Source organism: Paroedura picta, chromosome 3 (genome assembly GCF_049243985.1).
Source record: "Paroedura picta isolate Pp20150507F chromosome 3, Ppicta_v3.0, whole genome shotgun sequence".
Classification (NCBI taxonomy): domain Eukaryota; kingdom Metazoa; phylum Chordata; class Lepidosauria; order Squamata; family Gekkonidae; genus Paroedura; species Paroedura picta.
The window spans coordinates 82,835,773-82,850,589 of NC_135371.1; the positions used below are offsets into that span (position 1 = coordinate 82,835,773).

At 43.6% G+C, this 14,817-nt stretch overlaps 1 protein-coding gene across 1 annotated transcript in view; it reads right to left on the reverse strand.

The window, feature by feature from the left end:
• Window positions 1-12,929, reverse strand: part of CDX1 (caudal type homeobox 1) — a 65,630-nt gene extending 52,701 nt beyond the window's left edge. The window contains exon 1 of the mRNA XM_077326588.1: window positions 12,368-12,929. Coding sequence (XP_077182703.1) covers window positions 12,368-12,797 — 430 coding nt within the window. The 5' untranslated portion in view covers window positions 12,798-12,929. The remainder of the gene's footprint in view (window positions 1-12,367) is intronic.
• Window positions 12,930-14,817: the final 1,888 nt, after the last annotated feature.

Sequence of the window (14,817 nt, forward strand, 5' to 3'; positions counted from 1 at the left end):
TCAGGAGCTTGCCATGCGGACATGCCTTAAAGCGAATTTCTCCATGGCCGTTTGAATGGGGCGAGGCTGCCTCTGGCTGATAATACTTTTCGCATGAAGGTGGCTCGTCTCGTGCCAGCAATTTGGGCATTTATTATGCAACCAGGGATTTTTTTTAAATTGTGCGTGTGGGGGCAGGGGGGGTATATTCAACGGCTGGCTTTTCTGTGGCTTCCCTGTCAGCCAACTGATTGGCAGAAGGGGAAAGTTCCCCACCCTCATAGGGAATGGCCACCCCCATGCCCTCAGGCTCCCCTGCGTTGCTCTTGGAAAGGCCTCCCTCCCCTCAGTCAGGGGCTGTCAGAGGCTCCTTCGCAGGAGGCCTGAAGGGAGGGGGGAGAGGGAGCACTCTGCAGCCTCCTGCCAGCTCTGTCAGGGTTCTGAGGCAATTTACAGTTGGACATGACAGTTAGGATAGCCTTGGGGCGAAAAGGGCTGGCGCAGCCTGTCCAGGCCTCTGTTCTCATCCCCCTTGGCAGCCCTGCTGACCTCCTCTCCCTTTGGTGGTCAGGAGCAGACTGGCAGCCATTTCTCCAGATTGCCCCTGGCTGGATGGAATTTTGGTCTGTCCTGGTGTCTTGGCTTCGTGCCTTCCGATTGGCCCCTCCGCTTGTCAGTCCAGGGCCATGGGACCAATTGTTGCCCCTCCCTATCACGGACTGAGCCCACCCCAACACCCCTTACTGTTTTATTAAGAGGGAAAAGGTGAATGATTATGCTCTGCTGAATAGTGTTAACGAATCAAGTGTAAACATATCCAGCATTCCTTTTAAACCAGATTTGTAAAAATCCTCCCTATTTAAAACCGATCCAGGCTACAGATGAGTTCTCTTGGGGAAATGGTTGCTTTGGATGAGTCCCCCCCCCCTTTCGTGAATATCACCTACCAATTTCTCAAATACCCACAAATTTCCAACTCAGCGCTAGTAGCCAACCTTAATATGAGATTTATTAAAATGACAGGAAATCTAACACATTTCAATCATAAAAATAGTATAGTTTGTGTGTAATCCTTAAACTACACACATGAGGACTGTAAATGCAACATGAGACATAATAGAGTATAGGGAGTGTAATAGGCATAATAGGGAGTGTAGGGGTGCCCTGGAATTACAGGTCATCTCCAGATTATAGAAATCAGTTCTCCTGGAGAAAATGGAGGGTGATTTCTATGCATTGCACCCAATCTCTAGAAGTTTCCCAACCTGGAGATGGTAATCGTAGCCCTCACCATTAGCAGCAACCATGGGGGATCTGGCAACCCATTATACTTCTACTGTACTGATTTGTTTGTCCAGTATGGATAATAGCAACTTGGTGAGAGGGATTCTTTAAACCATGGAGAAAAGTTTTATTAGTTTTTGAAAAGACCTGGGAGTCATGGTCTTAATTCCCTTCCACAAAAATCATGGTTTCTTTCAATCTGGAAAAAATTCCCTTCCACAAAAATCATGGTTCTTTCCCACTGGAAACAGGTCCAAGTAAAGGTGATGAGGGGTGTGATCCTCATCCAGTGGTTGAGAAGGAAAACTGGAACTTGGGTAAATGTTCCTGCCTTCACAAACTTAAGCAATTTTTGAGACAAAGAAGCTTATATTTATTGTTGTGGGACACATCTTTTGGCACACCTTGTGAAATGGAAATGTAGACAGATGTGACATCTGCAAGTCCCACCCATGAAGCATGCCAGAAGGGCCCAGGCAGTGGCTGCACTGGCCCTGGGGGCCTAGGCCACTGCTGCATGACCCGCAGGGGCTTAGACAGGAGATGCCCTCCTCCCAAGGCCTTTGCAGCAGCCGCACTGGCCCTGGAGCCTAGATAGCCACTGCACAATCTGTGCGGGCCAAGGCAGTGACTGCCCTGCCCCCTAGGTCTTTGTGGTGGCCATGCAGGCCCCAGGAGCCTAGGCAGCCACTGCACGACCCTCCGAGATTGGGGCAGTGGAGGAGGAGCAGGTAAGCAGGATAGGGGAGGGGGAAGGAAAGGGAGTGTCTGTGTGTTTGCTTGGGAGGGAAGTTGGGAAACCTACAGGTAAAGGGGGAAACAGGAGGGGGAGGGGAAGGGGTCTATGTGTATATGTGTGTGTATGCGTGAGGGGGGAGGAAGCAAGGAGGAGGTTGGGAAACAAACAGTTAAGGGGGAAATAGGGGGGAGGGAAGGGAGTCTCGGTCTCTGTGTGTATGTGTGTGTATGTGTTTGCAAGGGAGGAAGGGGGAGGAACCAAAGTGGAGGTTTGGAAACCAACAGGTAAGGGGGAATGGCAGGGAGTCTTTGTGTATGTTTATGTGTATGTGTGTTTGCAAAAAAGGAAGGGAGGCCTGACCAGGTTGCTCCAGGGCAGTTATGTGTCCCACATACCCTCTTGTACTAACTGCCAAGAGAACTCTCTCCAGTTATCTGTCTGTATAACCAAACAGCTACTTGATTATGACAAACTACTGTTTTCATTTATACAAAATGACTTCATTCCTGTTGCCTGTTCACCTTCTAAGTCCTAAACCTGATACCTATCTGCCCATTTCTCCTCAAAAGTGAAATTAAGCAGTTTGTTAGTTTTAAATTATCATTAGATTTTCATGTTCCAGTCACATACTCCAACCTAGCCTACCTTACAGGATTATTGTGAACAGAAAAAAGGAGCAAAGAATAATAAAAACTGCCCTTCAGTAGCTTAACTTTTTCCTCCGGGGTCGCAAACCGAGGGCAGCAATAGGAGAGAACCAATTGCATTGTTGGCAACTATGCCAGGAGGGGCAATTCTCTCCCCAGTCCTATTTAACATCTTTATGCACCTTCTTGTCCAGCTGATAAAGAGTTTCAGACAGGGATGCCATCAGTATGCCAGTGACACCCAGCTTTTCCCCATAATGGATGGCCACCCTGGCTCTCCCCCAGACTCATTAGACAAATGTCTGGGAAGCAGGGACAAGCTAGCTTAAGCAAAGCCATCTGAAGCTTAATCTTGCAAAATTTGGTTTGGTAGGAAAGGGACAAGCAAGGAAGCACGACTGCCCAAGCTGTATGGGGTGCAACTGTCAATTGCACACTCTGCCAGGAACCAGGGCATGAGCTCTGACACCTCCTTTTCCCTGAACGAACAAATTGCAAAAGTAGCCCAGCTGGTGTTCTTCCATCTATGCCAAGCCAAGCTACTAGCACCCTACCTGGCCCCAGAACACCTAACCATAGTGATCCAGGTGATGGTCACCTCTAGGCTGGATTTCTACAACTCATACATGGTTATATCACCCAATAAATGTTTAACAAATTTTAAAAATATTGAAAATTAATTAACTGCCATCCATTCAGGAAACTCTCCCAGGGCTGTCAAGAAACCCCAGGGTTTCACAAAACCCTGATTGAGAATGTCTGCAATAGACAACAAAGATCTCTTTCATTTTAGTACTGCTTTATACATTTTGCTACTCAAGTACAATAATATTTCAGTATAGATGCAAATGTCTGGAAGAAATGGGGATGGCTGCCTATGCAAAAGAATTTACTTGTCCACAAAAACTGTAGTCCACAAAAACAATTTAAATGACTCTGAAAATTAAAAAATAAATAATGCTGAATAAACAGCTTGCTCAGAAGATTAAGACTATCATAACCTTGAAAGACAATAATTAAAACAAAGGGCACTAAAATAAAACTACCATATTTATCCAAAAAGATGTGCCATCCTCCTGAAAAGACAATGTGCCAAAAGCTTCTTATTGCTATACAGGTACCGTAACCTATATGAATTTAAGGTGACCCCTTCCTTTTTCAGACAGTACATGTTAAAAAAAACTAGTCTTCCTTTCAGATTAACAAGGTATTTTATAGGCATTTTGAAAAGCTAGTAGAGAAGGCTCCCTGTACACAACCTCCAAGAGCACATTCCATAAAACAGACACTTTTCGTGGTTTTTCATTGAACAGGCTACAGAAAAGCATACTATCCAAAGTGAGAACATTACAACTAGGGACGGCTGTGAAGAACTAAACTGTCATATGGGCTCATATAAGTATGGGTCTCCAGTGAAAGTAGATTGGCACTTGTAGGTTTCTACATTCTGCTGACAATTCCCAGATTAACAGTGCACTCCTATGCAGAATTAATTGTCTAAATTCAGTGACATAGTGGGTTAAAATAAGAATAACCCTAAACAGAATTAGAACAAATTTTGAGTCCAATGTCACCTTTAAGACCAACAAAGCTCATATCTTGAATAAAACTTTTTTTGGTCTTAAAGGTGCCACTGGACTCAAAATCTGTTCTGCTTCAGACCAGGACTGCTATCCACTTGAATCTATTACAGCTAATGCAGAATGCAACTGCTACGGTCCTCACTGGAACACCCTTGAGGTCCCATATCCAGCCAACACTGAGGCAGCTGCATTGGTTGTCACTTGCATTTCATAACAAGTTCAAAGTTCTGGTGTTAACCTTCAAGGCCATCTGCAGTCTGAGGGACCACCTGTCGCCTTATGCTCACAGGGCCTTGAACTCTTCGGGTACTAATCTGTTGGTGATCTCCAGCCCATGATACACCTGGCCAGGGTCTTTTCGGTCCTGGCCCCAGCCTGGTGTAATGAACTCCTGGAAGAGCTGAGGGCCCTGATGGAGCTTTTACAGTTCCATAGGGCCTGCAAGACGGAGCTATTCCACCCGGCATTTGGTTGAGTCCAAGGCAGTTGAGACCAGACGCTGCTCCTCGACTTAGCCATGACAACAGGCTCCTTCCATGAACATCTCCTTGAGGCACTAGTGGGAGACTACTGGTGGGGTAGTTTTTCACCACTTGGTAGGAAATGGTTTTAAGTGGTTTATTGTCTTGCTATTTTACTATTTGGTTTTATTATTGTAACTCGCCCCGAGCCAGTGCCCAGGGAGCAGCAAGAAATAAACCAAATAAATAAAATCTAAATGGGATTGTATTGCAAGCATGGCAAAGTTCTTAACATTCAAAAAGAAAACAAACCAACACAATGCACATTGTTTAGACCTGCAGAATGTATTAGTTTTAACATGGGAAGTAGTTTTCATCATAACATACCAAACAGTAATGTCAGGGCTCTCGCAGCCTCACCTACCTCACAGGGTGTCTGTTGTGGGGAGAGGAAAGGGAAGGAGAGTATAAGCTGCTTTGAGACTCCTGTGGGTGGAGAAAAGCAGCATATAAGAACCAACTCTTCTTCTTCTTCTTCTAAAACCTCCCATGTAATGCAAGTCCACCAGTGATTTTTTAGTCATACGATTGTATTAAGAATTCCAGTCACAAACAGCAAAATCTAGCAGGATTTATAAATCAGATTCAGCCCTTCCTTTTGAACCAGGAATACCTTTATAACATTTTGTCTAGATTATTGTAATGTGCTTTAGATGGCCCACTCTTGAAAATGGTTCAGAAACTGTAAATTGTGAAGGAAATGATGGCATATGAACTATAAGGCATATACTTTGTCTTTGGCTTAGCTGCATTAGCCTTGGCATACAAAAGGTCTCGGGTTCAATCCCCAGCATTCCAAATTAACGATCATATCATAGGTGACAAGAAATATCTCTTCCCAAACCTCTGGAGACCAGCTACTGCTCTGAGTATATCCTAACCATTGTGGCCCTGTCCTAACTATTGTGGCCCTATAATATATGGTAAAAGGGCCAGTAGGTGGAGTGTGCCCAGGGCCCTGAGAGTGTCCGTCCTGGATTTCTGCCCGAATGGACACACTCCGTGCGCCAGTCAAGGTGTAGCCAGCAAAGCTGGCCGCACCTTGATTGGGATAGCTCCTGGAGGAACCACCCTCCCTAGCCACTGGCGAGCCTCTCCACGACCATCACCCCACACAAATGGTGGAGTGGTGGACATGCTGCTGAGGAGGCAGCTGCGCTGGACACCGTCAAGGGGAGGAGGTGGCTCTCAGAGCACGGGGCAGCCCACGACAGCGCTGCTCAGATCTGCAAGGAGCCACCAGAGTCTCAAAGCAGCCTTCGCCACAGCATGAAGACCGGCCATGCTGCATCCCCAACTCTACGGCCATGGTCTTCTCCCCGCGCTGAGTGCTGACCGCCACAGGGGGGGGCGGGGAGCACGGCACATCCAGCCACAGGACTGCCAGGCCCTGGGAAGCCTTCGCCCTCCGAGGGGGCCTAGCCCCCCTAGCCCCCCTGGGGAGGGGGCCTAGCCCCCCTAGTCTCTTGCAATAATCTTGAGAAATTTACCTTTTTAACTAAATGACACCGTAATTCTGGCCTCCCTGCCCAAAACATCAGCCAAGCTTTCACCGTACTTGACACCTGGACTGCCCCACTGTAAAATTAAGATGGTTTTAAATTTATCCAATTATATAATGTTTCAAAACGAATGTTTTAATCTGACAACTGTTGTGTATTGTTTATATATGTTGTCTGCTCTGAGCCTTCAGAGAAGGGCAGATTAAAAATAAAATAGTTTTTAAATGGTTTAAATTTCATTATACTCTTGATTTAAAAGCCACGGACCTAGAAACCAGCCACAAAATCTCTCATGTATGCAAAGAACTAGGACAGTTGGAATGTACATGGTTTGCACTGGCAAGTACCTAAGTGTCTGAATTCAAAGCTTTATTTCAATGTTTCCCGAACTTTTTAGGGCCCCCATCCCCTTGGTTCCCAGGTCTACCTCTAATGGCCACACAGACATACAAACACACACCTCTTTCCCGGTATTGTCTACTTCAAATTCAAAGAACACTCTGTGGCCTACACTTCTTTTTTAGTTGTTGTGCAGTGGTCATATTTTAGTCTGAGGAAACATATATGCGTTTTTTGTTTGTTTGTTTTTTGTGAAAGTCATTTGTCAAAGCCACTTTGGGACCTCACTGGGGAGAAAGACACATGAGGAAGGAAAAGAGAGAAAGAACGAGAAAGAAAGAAGCAAGCAATAGAATATCCCCTAGCCACGAACAAGGAGGCTTCCCCTTTGGGGAAGGGTTGCCAATGCTGAAATTTCTGGAGATCTGGGGCAGAGCTTGGGAAGGACAGCGGCTGAGGAGGGGAAGGGGCTCAGCAGGAATATGATCCCATCCAGCCCACCTTCTTAAGCTGTTTTCTTCAGGAAGCCAAGCAGGGTGGTCCTGGTCAGCATTGGGCAGGGAGACCACCAAGGAAGTCCAGGAATGCTACTACCTTAGCTAGTCACCATGGAACATCTCTTGCTAGGAAAATGCAGCCTGCTGCTCCCTCACTTTCCCCACTACTAGCAGCAACAACCCCCTGCACTATGCAGGACAGTTCCTTCAGTAAAGATGGCCTTGAGAGCTGAACAAAACTATCTGATGCACTGCATCTGCCAGAAGTTGTCCACCCATGTATTAAAGCCAGAGATATATGAATTGCAAGATTCAGAAATGTTTTACCAATTCTCAAATTTAAACATCTATTATCATGTTACTGACACATGTTCCTACAAAGCACAGGCTTGGCAGATGTCACATATGACAGCGTCCAATTTAGTTGTATGTAAACCCAATAATAGCAACTCTGCACAAATTGATAGTGATGATCAAGTAGCTAGGTTTGTTCAATATTTTGCAGGGGAAAGTTAAATACCTGCACATACATGTGAAAAAAGCAGACCTGTTGGCATAGAATCAAACTGTAGCTATCCATTAGATCCTATTGATTTCAATGGAAATGTTAAGTGCTTAAATCTCTACTAATGGAATTGAAGCATCTGGATTAATTGGGATTTTTGATGCCTCTGGTCAGAAGGGAACTTCATCCCAATGGCCAGCATCTTTCTCTGTCTCTCTTAAGTCTGGTTTATTTCCTCACACCCCTCAGGAATCTTCAAGCTGCACCAACAGCAGACCAAACACTTTATTTGCAGTCATTTAGACCAGAACAAACCAGCCACAGGTCCAATCTCATAAGTATAAATCCAAATAAAGGACCGCATTGCCAGGCAACAGCTTTGGGGAAAAGAGGGCAGAGAGCGATGGTTCCACGGCTAGGCATGAAGGCGTTTGGGTTTGTTTGGCCCAAACTACAGCTCCCGTAGGAAAACGAAAGTGCCTCAAGATGGCCCAACTTCAAAGGGCGCCGGGAGTCCCTGCTTCCCAGCCCAAAGAGCCGAGGACAATGCGGGCGCCCATATCTGTATGACAAAGGAGCACGCTTGTAAATAGGCACTGGGCTTGAGGGAGGCGCTGGCGGCCCTTTTCAGTGGCCGTCTCTTCTCGCTGCCGCCTTTGAACTGGGACAGCGCTGCAGGGTCTTTCCCCAGAGTGTTCATTTGCGTTTCCCTGTGGAGCGACTTCCACTTTCCCATCGAGGAGCTCTCTCGATTACCCCTTCTCGCTCAAGAGTTCAAGAGTTCAGCGCGAACACGAGGCTGCAGGATTTGGCCCGGGGGCGGCAGCGAGACGCTCATAGAGGAACCACCTTGAGACGAAAGAGGCGCTCAGAAACCAGCCATTTTGCGGGGCAATAAACGCCTGAAGTGGCTTGGCGGGAAAGTTCGCGGGCGGCACGCGCCCCCTTTTCTTTCTTCACACAACCTGTTGCTTCCACGCAACGATTTCTCACTCTTAGAATCGGTTTCATTAATGATCTGTGCAGACCACTCTTTTGCCATGGGTCAGGGTGACATTTTTTTGAAAAAATACTCGTTTTAGGAAACCAGAGCTGTTGCGCTGTAACTAATGGAGAAAATCACACTCAAGACTTAAGAAACGTGTTCATCTTTGACAACGGCTTTACGCCATTACTCCTCTGTGATTTGACTTGGTCAAGCACTTACATCACAGTGTAAATTAAGTATAACTTAGCCCTAAGCTTTAAGAAACAAATACATTATCCGAGCAATAAACCCCCAAATAACAAATTTGGAATCCACATTTGTCACAACTGGTGAAAACTAACACAAAGTGAATAAATCCCCCATTAGTTCTTAAACATAAATACAGAAAGTCCCTCATTCATCAGGTTATGCACAAATCCTTCAAATGCTCTCTCAAACAGGTTCACACATTTAAAAAAAGAACATTGACCCCACAATACATCATTTCCCACAGAAAAATCTCACATACTGCTTTGCATCACTGACCAATACCAGTGTGTTTTCACAGAATAATTAGTACCCTGTAGTTTTGTACTCATATTCAGTAATGTGGATTAAAGAATTTCCACTGTAAACATGAACTGAAAGATGGGGAAATCCACCTTTTTACAGCCCTGCTTTCCAATACAATAGGAGGATTAAAGAATGTAAGAGAATAACTAATAAGTGATTTTGAGTATGTGCAAATGCGTTTTATGCAGTGCATACATCATAAGATAGATACACACTGGCCCATCGTAAAATCAAAAAACAAAACCTGTTTAATACATTTTTCTTTAAAAAGAGTAATCAAAATAATACAACCTTGTAGCATGCTTACTTTCAAAATTTTCAGAACTTTCTCATTAAAGGGGGGAAGAAGAAGATATTTTAAGGTTATGATCTGTCTGCTCTGCTTGGCCAAAGGGAATCAGTAGATCAGGATGCAGATAAGGATTAATTTATATCTTAGTCTAAAAGATTCCCACCTCTTTTTTAACATCTAACAATGATAAATTCTACACATATTTGTATACTGTATCATTTTGATTGGTCTTAATAAAAAGTATCGTATAGTTTTTATTTCTGGATAGCACATACATAATTTCCTCAAAAGCAAATAAGAGCTTCAGGACTCGGAGAATCTGTCCTTTAACACACAGGTGTAATCCATCCTACAAAGGTTCTGTTTTTCTCATAAAACCATATGAAAGCTTTGTGTCATGCTGTCTTGCATGCAAGATCATCATTACATACAAATCAGGACAATCACCATCACACAGCTCCAGAAAACTCTAGAATATGGGTCAAATGGGTCAAATGGTCAGTCCAGGACTTAATAGATTGTCACTGAACCAATAAAGAAGACTTAGAGGATAATCACTACAATCCATGTAAACCATTTTCCCCACATACTACAATCATCACATCCCCCTTTTTCACATGTTCCCCTTCCTTCTTCACATGTTTATGCATAAAACCTTTGTTTATCAAAGTGGTTCCAATGATATGTGGTTATTCAATGGGGCACTGAATAAGCCCCATTTCAAGTTTTGTATTGTATTTATAAAGAAAAAGAAAGAACAGCCAACTTGACACTTTCCTTCGCCATACCTACTTCAGAGACCTGAAAAAAAATCATAACCTGATTTCAGGACCAAAACAAAGACAGCATTTTGTTTGTGTGACATACAGGAAATCCAACAATTAGACAACAGTCTTCTACACATTTAAATTGATGTCTGATTTTATGGTACTAGAAGCCTGGCAGAATGTTTAAAGGAGATAAGGTAAGTCCATACTCATGTTCTGATAGGCTCTCACTTAGTTGGAGGCTTGTTCAGACATTGAAATTGATCTTTCAGTGCAATTCAATGCAGAATTACTGTATTCTGAAAAGTCATTGCTGTTAGTAGACTTACACACACACACTATATGTATATGTATATGTATATGTATATGTATATGTATATGTATATGTATATGTATATGTATATGTATATGTATACACACAGGCAACAAAACTTTTTAATGACAGTGCCCACACCTGAAACACCTTTTCTGTTTCCCCCCTCCAGTACATTTTGTTATGTACTTACTTTTTAAAAACGAGATGTGAACTACCCCACAACTTATAGCAATTTCTTATGCATGTTCTTTTTAACATTTAAAATAGTATGTAAAATAGCCCTTCAGATGCTATGCTATGTTGATAAGGCAGATTTTATTTTTCAATTATTGTCACTGCCTAGCTGACTTCATGAAAAATTGTTAAATTAATCACCCAGATATCAGTACTAACACTGCAAAATGTATGTCCTCTCAAAGTCAGTGATTTCTCTCCAGGTGAATCAACTCAACAGTCTTTGCCATTTATGTGATGTGATTTTACTGTGTCTGACACTCCAAATTACAGTATTTAACTACAGGGCTTGTCAGTTAAGTTAGAGCAAGAATTCTACAGTTTACTATGTTTCTAGATAAGAAAAAAATTAACTTGTGACTCAATGAATCCCTAGTGCCAGAATCTTAGTGAAGTGTTTGACAAAGATACTGAAAGGCTAAGGGAAATGTAATCATTTCTTACAATGTAGATGAGCTACTGACTATGTGCATGACCTTATACAACGACAAACCATATAATAGCTAAAACACATTTTATTGTCACCTAGCTTTAACTCTTGTTTCCTTGGGAATCTACCTACAGTGCACTTCTAGGAAACATAGTTAAACCTGCCATCTTATACTCTGAACCTAAATTATATTTGGTCATATAATTCACAAGTAGGACATGTATTTCATTACCATCAAAGATCCTAAAATAAACAAGTCTCATAGGACTGGTAAACCCTAACAAGATTTTATTCTTTCATGGAATGTTATCATGAATCTTCCTAGATACACTGGAGTGCATCCTACCATGCAGTTTCTCCAACAAAACAGCATTTCCATATGCAGAAGATGGGGCAGCAATTCCTGCAGATTCCCCCTCTCATTGAATACCCACCCCACTTGGGCTGTTTCTAAGGGCTTGCTGACCACCAAGAACAAAATTTCAGAGGGCTCAGTGGCTGCAGCACAAGGAGGAAGTGGGGAAGTACACAAATGGGTATGATCCAATAATCAACAAATTTAATAAATGGAATCAATATGGTTTAATAGGCCCAACTTTTTGCTGGTTTGGCTGTTGGCATTACACAGAACCTGAGTGTGTAAATTAAGTGTAAAATTAAGTGTAAATTACTTAATCAAGATACATTTTAACTTGGGTTTTCTGCATAAGTTACAAAATATTGATTAATATGCAATCCAGTTGTGACAAGTACAAATACAGGTTATGCTCCACATACACATTGGGAGTACATTGCTTGTCCTTATTGGTTCATAAAGTGGGAAAATTACATGCTTGTACATCTCACAGGACAATCCACTCATGGTTTTCATGAATTCTCAAGTGGGAGTTCATCCTGTGTTGGAATTTGGTAATGTGTTAAATGGCCCTTGCATTGTAGCCAGTTGCCAAGCTCCCTTCCATTTTAAAAGTGCAACTTGACCACAAACTCTTACACATACAAGATGATGTGCAAACGGCAATGAAAAGTAAACCTTATAAAGTTTCCAGCTCTGTCCTGCATTCTGCTAACTGAAGCTAGTGAGTGAGAAGTAAAGGCAGAACAACAGAAATTGACTAGCTACCATGACTTAAGCCTTCTCTCCCCCCCCCCCTCCCAAAGAGAGCAGAAAGAAACGGAGACGATTCCTTACCGCTGTTGTTGCTGGTGGGAACGTTGCGTCTCATCCATTCAAAAGGGGTGCGCCTTTGAGTGTTTGGAGACAACTGGGGTACTGAGCCACTCATAGAAGGCGGCAGCAATCCAGAGGCGGGTGGCTGTATTGGATTGAAATCAGGAGGGCTGTATCCAAGCTGGCTCGGATTAGCGACCGATGACGGGGCTCCTGGGCCATAAGAGAGCCAATCCTCTTTGGTTGGACTGTATGGAGAACCCCAGGCACCAGCGGGCTGCCCATGATGAGGATCGCTGTTAATCCCTGGCATGTGGTGGTAGCCAGTAAAATCCGGGTACTGAGGGGGCACAGGCACGTAATTTTGCGGACTGAGGTTCAGGCTGGGATGCCTGACTGGGTTGGGGTACATGTTGGTATCCTTATCCAACAGATAGCCCACATACATCATCCCCAAGTGGCCCTGCGCACATAGTGTGCCCTGTGCTTACAGCTTCTCTGGCCTGCCCTTGCGGCTAGCTCACAGCTTCTTCCTGATAAGCTGTTCACCTGAACTTCTTGAGCAGTTTTTTTCCCCCTAGTTTGCAAAGGCACCTCCCTGAGGAAAGACGTTTTATTGGGCCAACCTCTCAGAGCATTTGCATTGAAAGGCAGGTTTGCATTTCAAAGTACAGGAATCAAAGTGGAAGTCACTGGGTGGATCCAAACGATACAAATTACTCCGTAGATAGAAGTGATGGGGAAGGGGGAGGGTAGGAAAAGGAGGAAAGGCCTTTGGAGAGAGAAGCTTTTAAAAGTAAAGCCTAAGAAAGTCACAGAGAATACAAAGAATCCAGGACACAATGGTATCGCCGGGGGAGGGGGGGGCATTTCATTTTCTCAGGCTGTAGGCAGGTATCAGTGCCATGTAGCTGACAATCTGGAACCTCTTTATTAACCATCATTTGGAGAATCTGATCTAAAAGAGACTTTCAGTGACTTCAAAAGTGGAAGAGTCTTAAAGTTTTTGCCTTCTAGCTTAACCTTGCCAACTTAACTTTTGCCATGTAAAAAAAAGAAAAGAAAGAAAGAAACCCTCTCCGGATGCATGTCTCATTCTTCTTGCAAAAACTGAGATCGAATTTTAGTATCTCTGAGGAAGACTCCCAAATCAGCTGGAAAACAAGTAGCCAGAATGAAGGGGGTTGTTTAATAATGCCTACCCCTTGCAGACAGATGCTCAGCTCAAGGACTGGACACTTTCCAAAATTGAAGAAGAAGCGTTACAATTTAAATGTGCATAAGTAATAGTGATATTCTGCATCCCCTTTAAGGGCTCTATATTGTACCTCCCTTAGTTTAACAGAGAACTGTCAATATGGCCATAGAATTCTTTTTCAGTTTTGAATAAAACTCTGCACCAGTTTTATTTATCTAAACATCCAAATACAAACACGCTGATCTGAACGGCCCAGGTTTAAAGTATTTTAATTCGCTATGTGCTATTCATTAGTATATTTTATTACAATAAAGAGGGGTGGGGGTGGGAGTTGGGTTTGTTTTTGGACTGTTAATGTTTCTTTGAAAAATATAAAATTCTTTTAAAAGATTTCAGAGAGCCCAGAATGAAAGGAGCAGGAAACAGATTGCAAAAGAGAGGTTACCCTGTACTGCTTATTTTCTAATACGCACATTAATTTATATGCTTCAGTGACTAACTCGCCAAAATGAAACGTTTACCTTGGGATCTTTAGTATCCCTGTCCATAGTGCAGGTGCCTGGCACTGCGGCACGTGGAAGATGGTCAGTTTCAAATATAGATTTCTTAAAACTTTCGCATTCTAATACGAATAGTAATAGCAGCACATTAGTCTTCAAGACAGGAGAAAAAAGGCTGTGTATGGCTGGCTGCGTGGAACCGTGGTGCTTTTAATGAATGGATGCGACGCGTGTACCACTAAGTTTGAGTAATGTCTCTTCTGACACAGAAGGACATTTTTCCGTTCCCGAGCAGAAAACGCGAGCTCACTCCTGCCGTAAAAGCAGAGCTATGCCGTTGCATTTTAGCTTGTGTTTCTAAAAGTATATATACTTGGGGGGGGATTAATTCAGCGGAAGTTAGGTAGTTCATTGAACCTATGTGACTACCAATAAGGTTCACTTTATTGGGCGATGTAGTTTAAAGCCACTGTTCCCGCAGAACCTGGTTTGAGAAACTTTGACCACCCACTTCCGAAAGACTCGTGTTCCTGTGTCACAGGGTAGCATCATCTTCTCGTCTTCCTTAGCTCACTGCCCTCTCCAGACCCCTACTAGTAAGCCGCGCCTTTTATCCTTTTGATGCTAGCTCACACCTAGACGTTGCCAAAGCCCGGCTCTTCTTCAAGAAGAAAAGCAGTCCCTCCTTCCTCGGGGAAGGGGATCGCTAACAAAGGAAACGTGCGGCGGCGGGGGTGCTGTGAAAGGAGCACAGTCTTCCCCTGCTTTCCTGT